Source organism: Haliotis cracherodii, unplaced genomic scaffold (genome assembly GCF_022045235.1).
Source record: "Haliotis cracherodii isolate W230 unplaced genomic scaffold, xgHalCrac1.p SCAF_3, whole genome shotgun sequence".
NCBI lineage: Eukaryota > Metazoa > Mollusca > Gastropoda > Lepetellida > Haliotidae > Haliotis > Haliotis cracherodii.
In genome coordinates, this window is record NW_027266286.1 from 2,701,487 (window position 1) to 2,720,451 (window position 18,965).

At 42.3% G+C, this 18,965-nt stretch overlaps 2 protein-coding genes across 2 annotated transcripts; both read left to right on the top strand.

The window, feature by feature from the left end:
• The first annotated feature begins 3,762 nt into the window (after window positions 1-3,762).
• LOC139475983 (uncharacterized) lies at window positions 3,763-6,559 on the top strand. The gene is made up of 2 exons (XM_071259208.1): window positions 3,763-3,913; window positions 6,084-6,559. The coding sequence occupies exons 1-2, from the start codon at window positions 3,763-3,765 to the stop codon at window positions 6,557-6,559; spliced, it is 627 nt and encodes a 208-aa protein (XP_071115309.1).
• Window positions 6,560-6,653: 94 nt separating this feature from the next.
• On the top strand, window positions 6,654-7,570 carry LOC139474143 (integrase/recombinase xerD homolog). The gene is made up of 2 exons (XM_071257026.1): window positions 6,654-6,831; window positions 7,126-7,570. Exons 1-2 carry the CDS (start codon window positions 6,700-6,702, stop codon window positions 7,474-7,476), a joined length of 483 nt encoding a protein of 160 aa, XP_071113127.1. The 5' UTR covers window positions 6,654-6,699; the 3' UTR covers window positions 7,477-7,570.
• Window positions 7,571-18,965: the final 11,395 nt, after the last annotated feature.

Below are 18,965 nucleotides of genomic sequence, written 5' to 3' on the forward strand. Positions count from 1 at the left end.
TCAATTGGTTTTTAATTAGTGATAAAGATGCGAATGCTGTTTGTAATATAACTGAATCAAAGACCGGTTATATGACATCGAGACTAACTTTCCTAAGGTATGAGCGACATATTTTTGGATCCCACCTTACATTAAAATACTAGCCTCTGAGAGGTTAAGGAGAGGGCAATTATTTTATATTTAGCCCACTCATGTAGCCCGCAGAGAAATCAATCGGAACACACCATAGGTAATCTGCATATATCGAATAAGTATCGATGAGTTGAAATTAACTGATGTTTAGCAGGCGTATGGGGTAAAGGGAAGTAACTCGGTTCGTTTGCGCCCTCGTCTGCTACTAGGTTTACAAACTCAGTGAAAATGCGGACATATAAGATCCTGCGTGAATGAATGTCTGTAAAATCATTCGTTCTCGGGGCATATGGTGTGATGTACCCTTTGTGTGAGCCTGACGGCTAGGGGTACATAGGCTCACACACAGGGTACATCACACCATATGCCCCTCTAGATCTGTTGTCAACTTATAATGGTAATATATATTTTGGAAGACTGTTCTGAATGACGTAAAACCCGCCAGCCTTCTTCCACATTGATACGTCGTCATAATGCCACGATGAGACCTACTTCAACACGTACCATGCAGTGAAACAGTACAGACCCAGCGTTTGACATCCAGACCTGTGAAGATCCGGGGTAGAATAAGTCTTCAGCAACCCATGCTTGCCGTAAAAGGCGACTACGCTTGTCGTAAGAGGCTAACGGGATCGGGTGGTCAGGCTTGCTGACTTGGTTGATACATGTGATCGATCCCAATTGTGCGGATCGATGCTCATGATGTTAATCACTGGATTGTCTGGTCCAGACTCGATTATTTACAGACCGCCGTCATATAGCTGGACTATTGCTGAGTGCGCTGTTAAACAACAAACAAAACAAACAAAAACGTTCTATGTTTTCTGTGTTTATTATTTACGCTACAGCAAGCCAGTAATTGATAATAACCAACGTCCCACAACGCCGGGCTACGATGACAGGCAATCAACCAAGTCACTGAGCCTGACAACTAATCTAATTTAGCCTGTCGTCTCTCACGACAAGACCTGCAGAGTTGGGGTGTTCACGTTTAACTCACGACAAGACCTGCAGAGTTGAGGTGTTCACCTTCAACTTACGACAAGACCTGGAGAATGGGGTGTTCACCTTCAACTCACGACAAGAGCTGGAGAGTTGGGGTGTTCACCTTTAACTCACGACAAGACCTCGAGAGTTGGGGTGTTCACCTTCAACTCACGCCAAGACCTCGAGAGTTGGGGTGTTCACCTTCAACTCACGACAAGACCTGGAGAGTTGGGGTGTTCACCTTTAACTCACGCCAAGACCTGGAGAGTTGGGGTGTTCACCTTCAACTCACGCCAAGACCTGGCGAGTTGGAGTGTTCACCTTCAACTAATGCCAAGACCTGGAGAGTTAGGGTGTTCACATTCAACTCACGACAAGACCTGGAGAGTTGGGGTTTTCACCTTCAACTTACGACAAGACCTGGAGAGTTGGGGTGTTCACTTTTAACTCACGACAAGACCTGGAGAGTTGGGGTGTTCACTTTTAACTCACGACAAGAGCTGGACAGTTGGGGTGTTCACCTTCAACTCACGACAAGACCTGGAGAGTTGGGGTGTTCACCTTCAACTTACGACAAGACCTGGAGAGTTGGGGTGTTCACTTTTAACTCACAACAAGACCTGGAGAGTTGGGGTGTTCACCTTCAACTCACGACAAGACTTGGAGAGTTGGGGTGTTTACCTTCAACTCACGACAAGACCTGGAGAGTTGGGGTGTTCACTTTTAACTCAAGACAAGTCCTGGAGAGTTGGGGTGTTCACTTTTACCTCACAACAAGACCTGGAGAGTAGGGATGTTCACCTTCAACTCACGACAAGACTTGGAGAGTAGGGGTGTTCACCTTCAACTCACGACAAGACCTGGAGAGTTGGGGTGTTCACCTTCAACTTACGACAAGACCTGGAGAGTTGGGGTGTTCACTTTTAACTCACGACAAGTCCTGGAGAGTTGGGGTGTTCACTTTTACCTCACAACAAGACCTGGAGAGTAGGGATGTTCACCTTCAACTCACGACAAGACTTGGAGAGTAGGGGTGTTCACCTTCAACTCACGACGAAATGAGAAACGCCCGGTAACAACACAATCTAAGTCACTTCCGTCATGCTGAGTGCGTTGTCATTTTTAACTTGGTATATTTACTATTTCCCGTTTCAGGATCAGGGTCCCGTTCCACAAAGCCATCCTGGCGCAACGACAGTCGCAAGTCTTTATTATAGTATGGTAGTTACGAGTTTCCTTATCGCTACGACAGCTTTGTGGAACGGAGCCCTGTTTTCTTCAGAGATACAACCGGTGGCACGTGACTGTGTGCACATTTAGGTCACACGCTCGTGAAATAGCAAACAGTAGGAGAATTAACTTTGTGTCAGGTCGTTGAAATATAAACAGTTATAGTTAGTGAGTGAGTTGGGTTTAACATCGCTTTAAACAGTATATCGGTTATATCACGGCGTGCCAGCTTGACGTGGGAGGAAGGCCGGTGTGACATTGAAAATGTACCCGCGTTGAAAAGTGACCCAGGAGTCAGTATTCAACGTTGAAAACATACCCGGTCTCAGTTTTCAACAGACCAGGGTCAGTTTTCAACAGTTGAAAATTGACCCTGTCAGCTTACCAGGTCGTTGAATAGTGACCCGGGCCTCGCGTTGAAAAGTGACTCCATTGAATTGTGACTTCTAGTGTAAATAAAAAGATCTAATGTTCTAAATTCTTCTTTAGTGTCTTTATCCGGGTGTTTCTGAATGTGTATCTGCCAGCTTGCATCAATTGTTTTCCATACATGTATGTCTTTTTGAGTGCGGTAGAGGGAAGGGTGGGGGTGTTTAATGTTTTATCAAATCGGGAAAATTCCAGATTTAAGATTTACTGGCCAAAACTGTACAACCAAAAACCAAGCTACATTTCAATCTTCATTTTTGTTAAGATTTAATTAATAAACAAAGTACTTTTACGAGCGTATATCAAAACGTTTTGAGCCTCACTCACTTAATGTTGAAATTGTGGTTAAACTTACAATTATATTTCAGCATAGTCCCCTTCCAGTTTCACACACATGTTTTTCCAATCATTAATGTCCGATATAGAGAAGTCAAGCAGTCAATTGTTGCCGTCCTCAAATCTTCAACCCTGCAGGTGCTTTTTCAATTGAGGGGACAAGTGGAAATCACTGGGGGCTAGATCTGTAGGTCACAGGTCGAACCCACGTTCTCGAAAAGCATCCATCACAACCCAGCCGCCGTGTACTGGTGCGTTGTCTTGTTAGACAATCTAGAACAGGTAGCAGTATTTGGGTATTCTCCATTGTATTGTATAGAGTTGCTTAATATGATTTAGCATTATTTAGCTAAATCGGTTTATGGTCAGCTCCGCATAAACAATACTAGTAACTTTTCCCATTTACCATGTTCCACCATTTGTTTACAAACATTCTCCTTTCACAAGACACGTCAATATACTCCCCATGGCAACATACGTCATTTCTCCCATGACGTCACTACACGTGGTCTCGTGACGTCACTTCTTTTACTCCCCAACCGTCAAGTCATTCTAACAACACAACACAACGCGTCCGGCGGTTAGCATTTCACCTCTTACGGTTTCACCTCTATATCGTTTTCACCTCACCTCATTACTTCGTTCGGGATGCCTCCTAAAAGGAAAGCGGCGCTGACCCACCGACTGGTGAAGGGTCCGAAAGCCAGTAGGACGGGGGTTAGCAGAAATGTGGATAGAACGGACTTGGATGCGCCAATTGGCTCACGACTGATCAGCGGAGTACCACAGAACACTGCAGGTACGTTGGATAGTGATTTTGTTTTTATCAATTCGAGCAATATTATGCATAATGCAAACTCGGCTAACACAGTGCTTCCTACAAATACGGCAAGGCTTGCTAACAGCACGCTCACAAACGGGGACACGCAGATGCCGACTGGGGATAGGTCTTCAAACAATGAAGGGCACATAAACATTAGTACATTAGCACGCGAAAACGCACATAACACGCATCCGTCCCAACAGCAAACACAAACACCCAATCCTTTCGCAACTATGAATATAAACGATCCAACCATGTTTGGCATACCCGCGACAATTACACCCTGTCTACAGTTAAACGTCAGAGCGGAACACATCGGATCACATGTTTCCCAACAACTACGGGAAAAAATACACAACGGCGAATTCATTGAGCTAAAACAACTAATATCGGCCCAAAATCAGACACCCCAAGAGATGTCGGCATTTACATTGGCGCTCGACGCCACAGGTCAGATTATTTTTAAACCCAAACAACAACAAACGCGTCCATTAGGCATTGGCGCATGGACATCGGCGTTTAACGTCTACATGAGCGTATACATAGAAAAACACCCGGATAAGATACAGGATCTGCTTACCTACAGCGAAACAATCAGGGGAGCTGCTATTAGGTTCGGCGGAGATTCATGGTTGCAATATGACCGTAGTTTCAGACAAAGGATGCAACGCGACCCGTCTCGATCCTGGTGGGCAATAGATGGCCATTTATGGTTACAACATATGCTTCCAAATCAACAAGCAGCACACGCGCGCGTCACAAACACCACCACTACCACCAACCGCAGCAATCTCAACGCGGATAGCGCAAATACCGGTAGCACCCCAAAGTTTTGCTGGGATTTTAACAAATTCGGATGTACAAGGTCTTTCTGCCGATATGCACACAAATGCATCACATGTGACAGCACTGCACACGGCGCACACACATGCTTTCGTCAAAAAGGGGGCGTTACAACCCCCCGTACTCAAACAAAACCCAACGCAAACAATACCAACTCAAGGCCTAGCGCCAACACCCATTAGTATGCCTGTATTGTCACATTGGCTCAGTATTTACACCCCCTTCTACGCATCAGATGCTATGTTTTTATCGGAAGGTTTTTCTCGAGGTTTTCCACTACAGTACACGGGTCCACCGGGTCCTAGAATGGCATACAATTTAAAATCCGCACAACAACATCCTAACATGGTGGCAACAATGCTACAAAAAGAAGTTGATCTAGGTAGAATTGCAGGTCCATTTACAGCACCACCATTTCAAGATATGATAGTTTCTCCAATCGGTCTCGTTCCGAAGAAGTCAAATCACAATAATCAACAAGTTCAGCAAACGTTCAGACTTATTCACCATCTGTCATACCCTGAGGGAGAGTCTGTAAACGACTACATATCACACGAGGTGTCAACAGTCAAGTACACTAGCTTTGACCAGGTGCTATCCGCGATACAAGGATTAGGCAAGGGTGCATACATGGCAAAATTTGATATAAAGTCTGCATTTCGCCTCATACCTATACGACCAGATGACTTTAAATTTCTGGGCATACAATTCAAACATAATTTCTACTTTGACAAATGTCTTCCATTTGGCTGTTCCATATCATGTGCAACATTTGAAAAGTTTAGCACATTTTTGCAGTGGGTACTCAGGAAATACACCAAAAATGATAACATACAACATTATTTAGATGATTTTGCATTGGCAGCACTAGCCTCTAATAAGTGTCAACAAACTCTCCAGTCCTCCCTGGAGTTATTACAAAACATGGGCGTTCCCGTCGCAAAGGACAAAACGGTTCTACCTACAACAAACATGACGTTCCTGGGTATCACAATAGACACAGTCAAAGCGCAAATTAGCATACCGAGGGATAAGGTAGTGCCGCTTACGCAGGAAATAGATACTCTTTTATCACCTTTTAAGAAGAAAACAACATTACACTACTTGCAGTCCTTGGTGGGGAAACTTAACTTTGTATGTAGGGCAATTCCGATTGGTCGCGCCTTTTTAAGACGCCTCATTGACGCACAGCGCGGAGGGTCAAAACCTCACCACAGAATAAGGATAACACAAGGCATACGCGAGGACCTCAATTTATGGCGGCAATTTCTTCAAAACCACAATGGCACTACTGAATTTATAGATTCAGAGTGGATCAATTCATCGGATACACATTTGTTTACCGACGCGTCAGGTAACCATGGTTTCGGAGCCTTTTTCATGGGCAGATGGGCCAATGGCAGATGGCCTAACGAGTGGGTGCAGAATGGATGGACTAAAGACATCACTATGCTAGAGCTTTTTCCAATTGTATTGGCAGTAAGACTGTGGGGCAGACATCTACGAAACAAGCGAGTGTTGTTTGTTTGTGACAACCAAGCAGTGGTAGCAATTATCAATAAACAAACAGCAAAACCACCACGAGTTATGTCGTTGCTTAGGCGCCTGATACTCCTCTGTTTACAACATAATATCTTGTTCAAAGCATCGTATATTCCTACGCATGCAAACGTTATAGCTGATGCACTTTCGAGATTTCAGTGGTCCAGGTTCAAAGAAGCAGCACCGCGGGCAGACGAGATACCAGCACACATACCACAGGACATATGGCAGATCTGACGACAGAGGTGCAACGTCTAGTGCAGTCTTCTCTAGCACTAAACACATGGAACCTGTATGAGTCTGCACTAAAGTCATTTAAAGTTTTCCGCATCTCTTTCAGCCTGCCACACATTTGGCCCGCCCCGGTTGATCACCTTATGCATTTTATCGCTCATCTCTCCTTAACAGGAAAATCTCCTCGCACGGCAAAGTCGTATATATCAGCATTAACAACATGGCAAAAGTTACATGGTATGCATGACCTAACATCCCATTTTCTTATTCAGAAAGCCTAGATTGGATTTGTCAGACAGAAACAGAAGGCTGACACTCGACTCCCAATTACAGTTGACTTATTGTCTGTTATTGTCACAGCATTACCGGTAGTTTGTGCTTCAGTTTACGAAACGTCTCTTTTCACAGCTGCATACCTGCTTGCATTTTTTGGATTCTTTAGAATCAGCGAGCTGGTGGCAGGGTCAGCCAAGGATTTCTCGCATAAGGCGTGTCTTTTGTCTGATATTCATGTGGCAGCAGATATAAGTCACATAACGATATGTTTACGCTCATCCAAAACGGATCAGGGCGGCAGAGGTGTGCAAATACAAATAACAGCTATCCTTCACTCTAAACTGTGTCCTGTCAGAGCAATGCAACAGTTTCTATCCATCAGACCACCAGTGCACGGTCATGTGTTCGTCCATTTTGATGGACGTCCTTTAACTAGATTCCAATTTCAGTCAATGTTAAGAAAGGCCCTGTCATTTTCTTTACCACACCTCAATCTTCATTTGTTTTCGTCACACTCTTTTCGCATTGGAGCGGCTACCACAGCAGCAATTAATGGGGTTAGTTCCAAGCAGATTCAGGAATATGGGCGTTGGAAATCAAACTGTTACAGCAAATATATCCGCATTACTCAACTCACCACTTAACAGTATACCTAGCAGAAACAAACACAGACTCACCAGCCGTTCCTGCCTGTTGCGGTTCCACGGGGGTAACGGGATAATACGTACTTTTTCACTAACTCTAATAATATACAGAATAAAATATAAAATAAATAAATAAATAAATAAATAAATAAATAAATAAATAAATAAATAAATAAATAAATTAATAGGTAAAGATAAAGCAGATGTTATTATAACAAAGATGCTGCTAGTGTGTTTTAAGTTTCAGATGTATGGTGTATCGGGTCCAGTTATATGGTCCGATTCCACGACCATCTGGCCACTACATCGGACTCCCTACTGACGGGTACCCGCTGGCATGCAAAGGGCGGAATGAAGTGGGGGGAATTCCGCAAGGCAGTGGATACACTTGTTGCCCGCCATCCCCAGCCGAAGTTTCTGGTTATCCACCTTGGATCAAATGATCTGTGTACAAAGGGGACAAAGGAACTTTATGAAAACATGTATCTGGACATAACATACGCTCAACTTAAACTCCCGAATACCAAATTGGTATGGTCTGACATGTTGCCTCGACAAACCTGGCGAGGAGCCAGCAATGTTAAAAGGATTGAACTGAAAAGAAAATCGATTAATAGGCGGATTGCGGGAGTGATCAGGGAAGAGGGGGGTCTAAGGTGTACCCACCCTCAGATCAAACATGATGCTCCTTTTTATACTCCTCGGGGAGTTCATTTAAACCGGTCGGGCATGGCCCATTTTAAATCAAATGTACGCAGGACATTGTTTAGTGATGAGTAAAGGTACTGTTCGGGTAAGTATGTATAACTTCACTTTGGGGGGAGGCGCATAATTTTCTTTTCCTTCCCAGTCTCTTATCCACTCCCCATCTCCCTTCCACATCATTATTTAATGCAAATATAATATAATGTGTGGATGTCAGCGGTGTGCATAGTGTATTTATACATTTTGCACCCAGCTGTTTGGCATGGTGCAGTCGGGGGATTTGGTTTAACACCATGCTGGTGTGTGTATGATACTCTGGCTGCCTGCTAATTACAGCGGGAGCCCAAATTCTTCTGCCCGCTGTTTCCGCGGGGGGAGTGATAGTATCTTTGCTGTGGGTCCTGTCTGCCAAGCACGGTGGAGGGACAACTTGACCCGCGATAGGGTCTGTATGCGATTTCTAGTCCGCGGTAGGACCTTGCTTATCCCCCCGACTGCCTCATCCACACTCTGCCCATTATATCCCACAAAACATCATTGTTTGTTAATCTTTTCATCGGAGGTAGTCTGAACATAATATGATTTAGCATTATTTAGCTAAATCGGTTTATGGTCAGCTCCGCATAAACAATACTAGTAACTTTTCCCATTTACCATGTTCCACCATTTGTTTACAAACATTCTCCTTTCACAAGACACGTCAATATACTCCCCATGGCAACATACGTCATTTCTCCCATGACGTCACTACACGTGGTCTCGTGACGTCACTTCTTTTACTCCCCAACCGTCAAGTCATTCTAACAACACAACACAACGCGTCCGGCGGTTAGCATTTCACCTCTTTCCCCACCCTCCACCCCCAAACCACCCCAATTGTCAGGTTGCGCCTTCTTTCCACAGTGAACAACATTGTACAAAGTCTTATCAAGTTTATAAATGTATCGTTCTTATTGTTGTTATTCTATTTCAATAAATTTGGTACAGTGGGCATGGTGCAGTCGGGGGATTTGGTTTAACACCATGCTGGTGTGTGTATGATACTCTGGCTGCCTGCTAATTACAGCGGGAGCCCAAATTCTTCTGCCCGCTGTTTCCGCGGGGGGAGTGATAGTATCTTTGCTGTGGGTCCTGTCTGCCAAGCACGGTGGAGGGACAACTTGACCCGCGATAGGGTCTGTATGCGATTTCTAGTCCGCGGTAGGACCTTGCTTATCCCCCCGACTGCCTCATCCACACTCTGCCCATTATATCCCACAAAACATCATTGTTTGTTAATCTTTTCATCGGAGGTAGTCTGAACATAATGTGATAGAGAATGCTCGTCGTTATCTACTTATTACAAGTGTTTTAGGCTCAAAGCATTTGATAACGTCCACATTTCCAAAATTCATTGTGCATTTTTTAAATTCGGCAAAATTCACGGATATTACTACAATTTACTGAAGTTTTCGAAATAGTGCTGGTTTTGTTTCTTTTCATTTCATTGCGCACACCACTTTCCACAATTAAAACAGTATTTTATAGGAATTGTGTAACATCATTGTCAATTTTTTTAAACGAGTTCAATCGCTTTGATTGTGTGTTTTTTCGAAGAGTTGCCTTCATTGCCACACCCATACGGAAACAGTTCACTGACTTAATAGAACATTGCCCTTTTGGTCAGGTTTTCAGCTTTCTTATCTTGAAATGCTTATAGTATGCAGATGTGTCTTTGATCCTTACCTTTGTGGGATCTTTTGAGTGTTTGACCTTTTCAGAAATAGTAAAAAAGTTTAATCTCTTGAAACCAAACTTGGTATTTTGCTGTTGGCGAGTCTGGTGCCGCCATCGCTCGGTCTGCACTTTTGTTTCACGTTGCAAATGATGGTAGTGGTCAATGTAACCATACTATAATAAAGACCTGCGAAAAAGTGAGACCGGGTGAGACCGGGTATGTTTTCAACGTTGAATACTGACTCCTGGGTCACTTTTCAACGCGGGTCCATTTTCAATGTCACACCTGAACTGAAGCCAACGGTAAATAATATTGAACTTTCACTTTGTGTGACTTCCTTGGGCTGAGAGAGTGACGGCGATGTGTTTTATTGTTAACATTTCCTACTGATGAATTAAACTAATTATGTGAGCTGATAGTGTTTTGTAAAAAAATAATGATAATATGGATTTGACAGTATCCCTTCCTTCCACTTGTAACATGACACTTCAGTGGCAGTAAAACAGTATTTTTATTAAAGCATTATGATAAAAGAAAACTTTTTCAGGAAACTATGCATTATATTAACAACTAAGATTATAGTAACACTTATGCATTATAGTAACAACTATGCATTATTGTAACAATTATGCATTATAGTAACAAAGATGCATTATGCAACAACTAAGAATTATACTAACAACTAAGCATTATGCAACAACTATGCATTATACTAACAACTATGCATTATAGTAACAACTATGCATTATAGTAACAACGATGCATTATAGTAACAACTATGCATTATACTAACAACGATGCATTATAGTAACAACGTACGTATTAACAATCAACAATGCAAGGACATGTTCCCTGTGCATTTATACATAGAAACATTTAGATGCTGCACACCTATCAAATACAAGATATAAATCCAAGATAAGCGTCATATGTAAACCATCAATGAATAAGAATGTGCTTATACGTTTCTGATCTTGAACTCAAACATTTATTTAAACCTGGAGTCTTTATTCAATTTTCAACTTACAAATGTATGTCATACTCATTTATAATTTTTATCTACCGATAAGAGGTTGTATTATCAGGTGGGACATAACTATTAGCTGTCTTATATAAGTCTAGTTTGTGAAGAAAACAGAAATGTTTTTTTTCGGAGATGACTGGTCTCGTCAAAATTAGGATAAGTACTATCGTATTAGTTTTGTATTTATTAAAGTTTATATGCAATAAAATTGGCTTGGTAGTATTCAATTTCTATTGTTTTGAGAATATAACTGTCTATATGACGGTGACATATACATAATCGAGTCTGCTACCAGGACATCTAGTGATTGATATCATGAGTACGATGACGCGCAATCAACCAAGTCACCGAGACTGACCGCTCGATCCATTTAGTCGCCTCTTAGGCAGGCCGCCTGGTCTTCTGGTCGAGCGTCCGCCTGGAGATCCCCAGCCGCGTCATACCAAAAGACGTTAAAGTATGGTACCTCGTGTTACCCTGCCTGGCTCTCGGCATTAAGGGGTTAAACCAAGGACTTGTCGGCTCGGAGTCTGTATTCTGTGTCTGAGTGTGATGTCTAAGCGGAGGCATGGTATCTCAGTGGGCTAGCGCTTAAACATTGGCATCTGGCATTAGTAAAAAAAAGCACACACACACACACACACACACACACACACACACACACACACACGTGCATCAATGCAAGAAACCACGGAACCGCACAAAGCAGTTGATTCATCTGACATCGAGTTATGCTGCCGGAAGTGAGTGAGTATGGCTGTACGCCTTGTTTAGCAATTTTCTTGAAATATCACGGCGGGGGGCTTCACGCATTGTTCCAATGTGTGGAATTGTGACCCGGGTCTTTGGTGTGACGAGCGAACGCATTTACCACCAAGTTTCGTGAGTGAGTGAGTTGTGTTTAACGCCGCTTTTAACAGTTTTCCCGTTATATCGCGGCGTGTCAGCGTAATGTGGGAGGAAAGCCCGAAGCGATGCAGGTATCAGACGTTTTCCACTTCGGTGAAACCAACAAGCACGGGTATTGTGCTGACAAACCTAGAAACATAATCGGGGCGAACCGGGATTCGAACCCGGCCGCACATGGCATATACGCGGACGGATCCTCATGGTGATTCTCGCGTTGTTTCCTGGGGTGCTACTGATATGAACAGTCATTATGATGTGAAACTTGCACATTTCAAGTGTTTCTGTATCCTTGTCTTTGTCTATACACACTGTGAAACACGAGCACAACAGAGGCGGAAATGAAAAGAAACGATTTCCCGAATTTCTCTGCGTAGTCAGTTTTATATTTTTCTCTGTAAAATGTATCCGCTGTTAGTATAGAAAATTAGTATAGGAAATAAGTATAGGCTCGGATTATAGGAAATAAGTGAAGGATGTAAGTATAGGAAAGATGTTTAGGCTGTAAGTATAGGAAAAAAGTAAAGGTTGTAAGTATAGGAAATAAGTATAGGCTGTGAGTATAGGAAATGAGAGGCTGTAAGTATAGAAAATCAGTATAGGCTTCAAGTATAGGACATAAGGAGAGGCTGTAAGTATAGGGAACCAGGAGAGGCTGTAAGTATAGGGGACAGGGAGAGGCTGTAAGTATAGGAAATAAGGAGAGGCTGTAAGTATAGGAAATAAGGAAAGGCTGTAAGTATAGGAAACAAGGAGAGACTGTAAGTATAGGGAATAAGGAGAGGCTGTAAGTATAGGAAATAAGGAGAGGCTGTAAGTATAGGAGATAAGGAGAGGCTGTAAGTATAGGAAACAAGGAGAGGCTGTAAGCATACGGAACAAGGAGAGGCTGTAAGTATAGGGAACAAGGAGATGCTGTAAGTATAGGAAATAAGGAAAGGCTGTAAGCATAGGAAATAAGGAAAGGCCGTAAGTATAGGAAACAAGGATAGACTGTAAGCATAGGGGACAAGGAGAGGCTGTAAGTATAGGGAACAAGGAGATGCTGTAAGTATAGGAAAGAAGGAGAGGCTGTAAGCATAGGGGACAAGGAGAGGCTGCAAGTATAGGGAACAAGGAGAGGCTGTAAGTATAGGAAATAAGGAGAGGCTGTAAGTATAGGGAACAAGGAGAGGCAGTAAGTATAGGAGATAAGGAGAGGCTGTAAGTATAGGAACAAGGAGAGGGTGTAAGTATCGGAAATAAGGAGAGGCTGTAAGTATAGGAAATAAGGAGAGGCTGTAAGTATAGGAACAAGGAGAGGCTGTAAGTATAGGAAATAAGGAGAGGCTGTAAGTATAGGAAGTAAGGAGAGGCTGTAAGTATAGGAAATAAGGAGAGGCTGTAAGTATAGGAAATAAGGAGAGGCTGTAAGTATAGGGAATAAGGAGAGGCTGTAAGTATAGGAAATAAGGAGAGGCTGTAAGTATAGGAAATAAGGAGAGGCTGTAAGTATAGGAAATAAGGAAAGGCCGTAAGTATAGGAAACAAGGATAGACTGTAAGCATAGGGGACAAGGAGAGGCTGTAAGTATAGGGAACAAGGAGATGCTGTAAGTATAGGAAAGAAGGAGAGGCTGTAAGCATAGGGGACAAGGAGAGGCTGCAAGTATAGGGAACAAGGAGAGGCTGTAAGTATAGGAAATAAGGAGAGGCTGTAAGTATAGGGAACAAGGAGAGGCAGTAAGTATAGGAGATAAGGAGAGGTTGTAACTAAAGGCAATAAGGAGAGGCCAGAAGTATAGGGAATAAGGAGAGGCTGTACGATTAGGAAATAAGGAGAGGCTGTAAGTATAGGAAATAAGGAGAGGCTGTAAATATAGGAAATAAGGAGAGGCTGTAAGTATAGGAAATAAGGAGAGGCTGTAAGTAAGGCTGTGGATTACAAATTGACAATTAAGCATCATCCCTGTAAATCAGCCTACGAGCATAAAGTGATACTTCAATGTAGTGTCACATTGAACAGAATTGTCTTCTGACAAGTTTCCAATTATTATCATGAAGTATCATGAAGTTCACGTACAACTCTGCCTGTGATGAATTCAAAGTTATTAATTACTCCTTGACATTTGTCTGTACAAGTAACATCACCAAAACGAGTTGGGGTTGCGACAAAGAAACATTGTCCAAACTCATTCACATCTTGGCAATGAAATAAATTATGTTATTCTGTACCTAATCGTCCACACTGACCACAGCTACCGTGATCTTTTACAGTTATTGTATTACCATATTTGCTGCATGGACAGCTTGAGATGTGGGTCGTTCACATTTAAATAATGAGTCAATTTCATAATTGTGACTAAAGGACAATCGTCCTTGACTACACGTTGTAAATCTCTTCTGTCACGACAGGAACTAAAGGGATTGGGGGTTCACATTTAAATCATAGACTAATTCCGTAGCTATGACTAAAGGATGGTCGTCCACTTTGAAGTCTCGTGCTGTTTCCTGATTTCTTCCACGACACAGCTGGTGTCACGTGACTGTGTCCCCACGCGCTTATGAGATGGTAAATTAGTATAAGAATGAACCTCACGTTGTGTTTGTTTGTTTGAATAGTCAGTGAGTCAGTGGGGTTTCTCGCCGCTTTGGACATATTTTGTTGTATATGACGGCGTACAAGCTTGATAAGGGAGGCAACAGCAAGCAGCCATACTAATTAACCTTTACTTTCTGTAACTTCACTGGACTATAGTTAGTGAGTATGGTGTTACGCCGCTTGTAGCAATATTCCAGCAATATCACGGCGACACCAGATATTGGCTTCACACATTTTACCCATGTGGGGAATTGAACCTGGGTCTTAGGCGTGACCACTGGACTTCTCCAGCGTCCCCATTGGACTATAAAACTATAAATAAACATTCCTTGTATAAATGTTAACATTTTCTCCCGCTGTATTGAACTAATTATTTGAACTAATAGCGTTTTGGAAGTAAATAAGAACATGGAATTTATAGTCTCCCTCCCTTCCAATTATAACATGACACGTCACTGGCAGTAAAACACTGTTTTTTATTAAAAGAATATATAGAAAATATGTATTACAGTAATCAAACAAAACCATGCAAGGATATGGCATGCATACATACTGTACTTTTATCAAATACAACAAAAGATAAATCCTAGCTATGCATCATATATGAACAGTCAATGATGAAGATTAAGCTGCATAGAGCTGCATATATTTTAACATTTTAATATTAAACATATAAACGACAAATCAAACTGAATATTCAACGTACCCGGAATAAACTGAAAAACTTGTACTGTAAACATGAAAAAGGTCAAGATCTATATACAAGGTAATAGTCAACTAAACATTTTTTAAACCTGGTGCTCTCAGTCAACTTTCTTCTAATCGCATACTCATTAAGAAAGATGATGTTTGGCTGGGGATACGAGGTTGTGCGTTGTAATATCAGGCGAGGCATACTCTGTTTGAAAACGAAAACGAGTTTACGTCTGATATTGGTGCTCAATACAATGGACCCGTGAAGATCGGGGTTAGAATAGGTCTTCAGCAACCAATGCTTGTCGTAAGAGGCGACTATGATTGTTGTAAGAGTCGACCAACGAGATCGGGTTGTCAGGCTCGCTGACTTGATTGATACATGTCACCGTATCCCATTTGCGTGGATCGATGATCATGATGTCAACCACTGGATTGTCTGGTCCAGACTCGATTATTTAAAGACCGCCGTCATATAGCTAGAATATTTGTGAGTCCGGGGTGAACAACAAACAAACAAAGAGAACATTTTTTTTAATATAACTCTGTTTGTTGTTTTTGTGTGTGGTTAAATCTACACTCCAGCACTAAGATCATTTTATTCCATGAGTTAGAAAGGTAATGGGCCCGTGAAGGTCCAGGGTAGAATATTGTTTGTTTGTTTGTTTGTTTGTTGTTTAACGCCACACTCAGCAATATTCCAGCTATATGACGACGGCTAAATAATCGAGTCTGGACCAGGCAATCCCGTGACTGACATCGTGAGCAACAGTCCACGCCGTCGGGGTACGATGACACAAACCACCGACCCTGATCACACGATCTCCTCCAACGACCAGCATAGGTGGGATCTTTTTATTACCCCGGAACCCCCACAGGGATAACTTTCTCTGACATACAACAACCATCTGTACACCATCCCACTCACCAGGAGCTTGAATACTTCGACTCATGGTTTGATGTTAGCATGAATGAAGCCACGGGGCCACACAACGCCTCCTTCTCTCTCTCTTGTTTCTAGGTTTGTCAACACCATACCCGTGCTCGTGGGTTTCACCGAAGTGGTAAACGTCTGAGACCTGCATCACTTCGGGCTTTCCTCACACATTAAGCTGACATGCCGTGATATAACTGGAATACTGTTAAAAGCGGCGTTTAACCCTACTCACTCACTCACTCACTCACTCCTTCTCTCTCTTCTCCCTCTCCACTCGATGACCCTGCGTTATGCGGGATTATGCAGCGGACGATGGTGACAATAGTTATGACCCCTGTTCCATAACACGGTCCTAAGTTTGTGTCAAGATATGTGAGTTAGGAAATCTCCGCGAACACGGCCCCCTTCCACAACAAGGCCTGAGCCACGTGTGCGTGAATACACGCTACTGCGTATCAAGTGGTATCTAAATCATTGTCCTTGTGCATGCTCACTGTGACTGTTTGTCATACAACACGAGCACAAAAGAGAAGGAAATGAAAGGACACGATTTCTCGAAATAGATATTTCTCTGTAAAATGGAAACTGTTCGCTCACATCTGATATGAACACATTCATGGGGCATATGTATCAGCTGTGACAGTATGAAAATTCCTTATCATGATGATGAATCTGCCTGCGAAAAGGATGTGATACTACAAATATGTGTCATGATGAATATTACTGTCCAATGACTTTTTTCATGTACGACATTACTATTATAACATGAGATATTTAAACATCATAATTAATTAAAGTCACAAAGCTTCATAAAGTGTTCTGCAAAGCCAGCCAAACATGAAAATGATAAACATAACCATTGGACAATGCATGGAATGGATATCGGGTTAACACACGATCATACGTCCATACAGTTCAGTAAAATATACAACTAAAACGGTAAAAACCGTTATTAACGCAAATGAACGCACTAACACCGACAAAACGATCTTTATCTTCATCGAAACGAATGTGTTGACTGCTTTTTGAACTTTTGCGCTGAATGTGAAATCCACAATTGTCATTGCAGAAAACTGAACATTCCACTAGTTAAACATTCTGTACACCGACAACAACGAACTGAACATTCCACTAGCTAAACATTCTGTACACACGCAACTACGAACTGAACATTCCGGTAGCTAAACATTCTGTACACAGGTAACAACGAACTAAACATTCCAGTAGCTAAACATACTGTACACAGGTAACAACGAACTGAACATTCCACTAGTTAAACATACTGTACACAGGTAACAACGAACTGAACATTCCACTAGCTAAACATTCTGTACACAGGTAACAACGAACTGAACATTCGACTAGCTAAACATTCTGTACACAGACAATAACGAACTGAACATTCCACTAGCTAAACATTCTGTACACAGACAATTACGAACTAAACATTCCACTAGCTAAACATACTGTACACAGGTAACAACGAACTGAACATTCGACTAGCTAAACATTCTGTACACATACAATAACGAACTGAACATTCCACTAGCTTAACATTCTTTACATGGGCAACGTACAGCCATGGGCGGCTGTTTCTTCAGACCTCTCCCACATAGAAGATGTCTCGGATGAGATTGAGAAATCAATCGGAACATATCGTAGGTAACTTCCATATCTGAGTATCGTTAAGTTGAAATGAACCGACGTTTATCCGAATGCTTGGGTAAAGGCAAGTAACTCGGTTTGTTTGCGTCCTCCTGCTTCGGGTTTGGCTAACTCAGTAAAAAGGAGGACATATATTCCGGGCCTGTTCGTTGTCAACCGATCTCACGGGGCATGAGGTGTGATGAACCTTGTGTACATTGGCTCACACACAGGGCACATCACACCATGTACCCCTCGAGGTCGGTTGACCACTTGTAATGTGCCGCCGCTGCCTTGCCAATATCTACTAAAATGGTTGTAACATCCGATATTGGCATTGTTAACAGAGTTGTTACACCACCGCTCTTAGAGGGCGAGAACCGTGAAGATCAGGGATAGAATAGGTCTTCAGCAACCAATGTTTGCCGTAAAAGCGACTATGCTTGTTGTAAGAGGCGACTAACGGGATCGGGTGGTCAGGTTCGCTGACTTGGTTGATACATGTCATCGATCTCAATTGCGTGGATCGATGCTCATGATGTAAATCACTGGACTGTCCGGTCAAGACTCGATTATTTTACAGACCGGCGTCATATAGCTGGAATATTGCTGAGTGCGGCGTTAAACAACAATCAAACAAAACAAACAAACTTAGATGGCGAGCCTCCATGTCTAGTGTTACCATTATGGGTTCTGGCAATGACATTATTAGGATAAAACATTGATCAGACGACTGACCAAATATTATTTTGTATATTTTCAGTAACAACATTCACACCACTTTATATGAAGCACAGTTACTTTTTCCGCTAGTATATATATCTGTTTCCTTAATAGAATCGCTTTCGGTATTCATTATCGGCTGTTGAGGAATTGCGTGCCATGTAAAGCAATGATTTCAGTAGCATTGTATAAAACACACTAAGTCTTAAACAAGCCGGATTCATTTTTCCTCCTTGTTATCACCAAATATTAGGTAATGATTTGAAAATAGGGAAGAACTGAACGTTATCATACTCATACATTTCCGAGTATGTCTCATATTTTGCCTGAGGAAACAAGGCCTGGTTTCTTGTAATTGAGGGTCTGGTGAGGTGAAATGGGGTTTTGAACGTCGCGTACAAGATTATTGCACTTATATAGCCACGTTCATGCACGCGTGTTTGTGTGTGTTGCTGCTTGTACTAGTCGGGACTGATGCCGATTTATAGTGCAAGCATACTGAGATACCATGCCGCAGTTTAACATGAATACCCCACTCAGACACAGTATACTGACTCCGA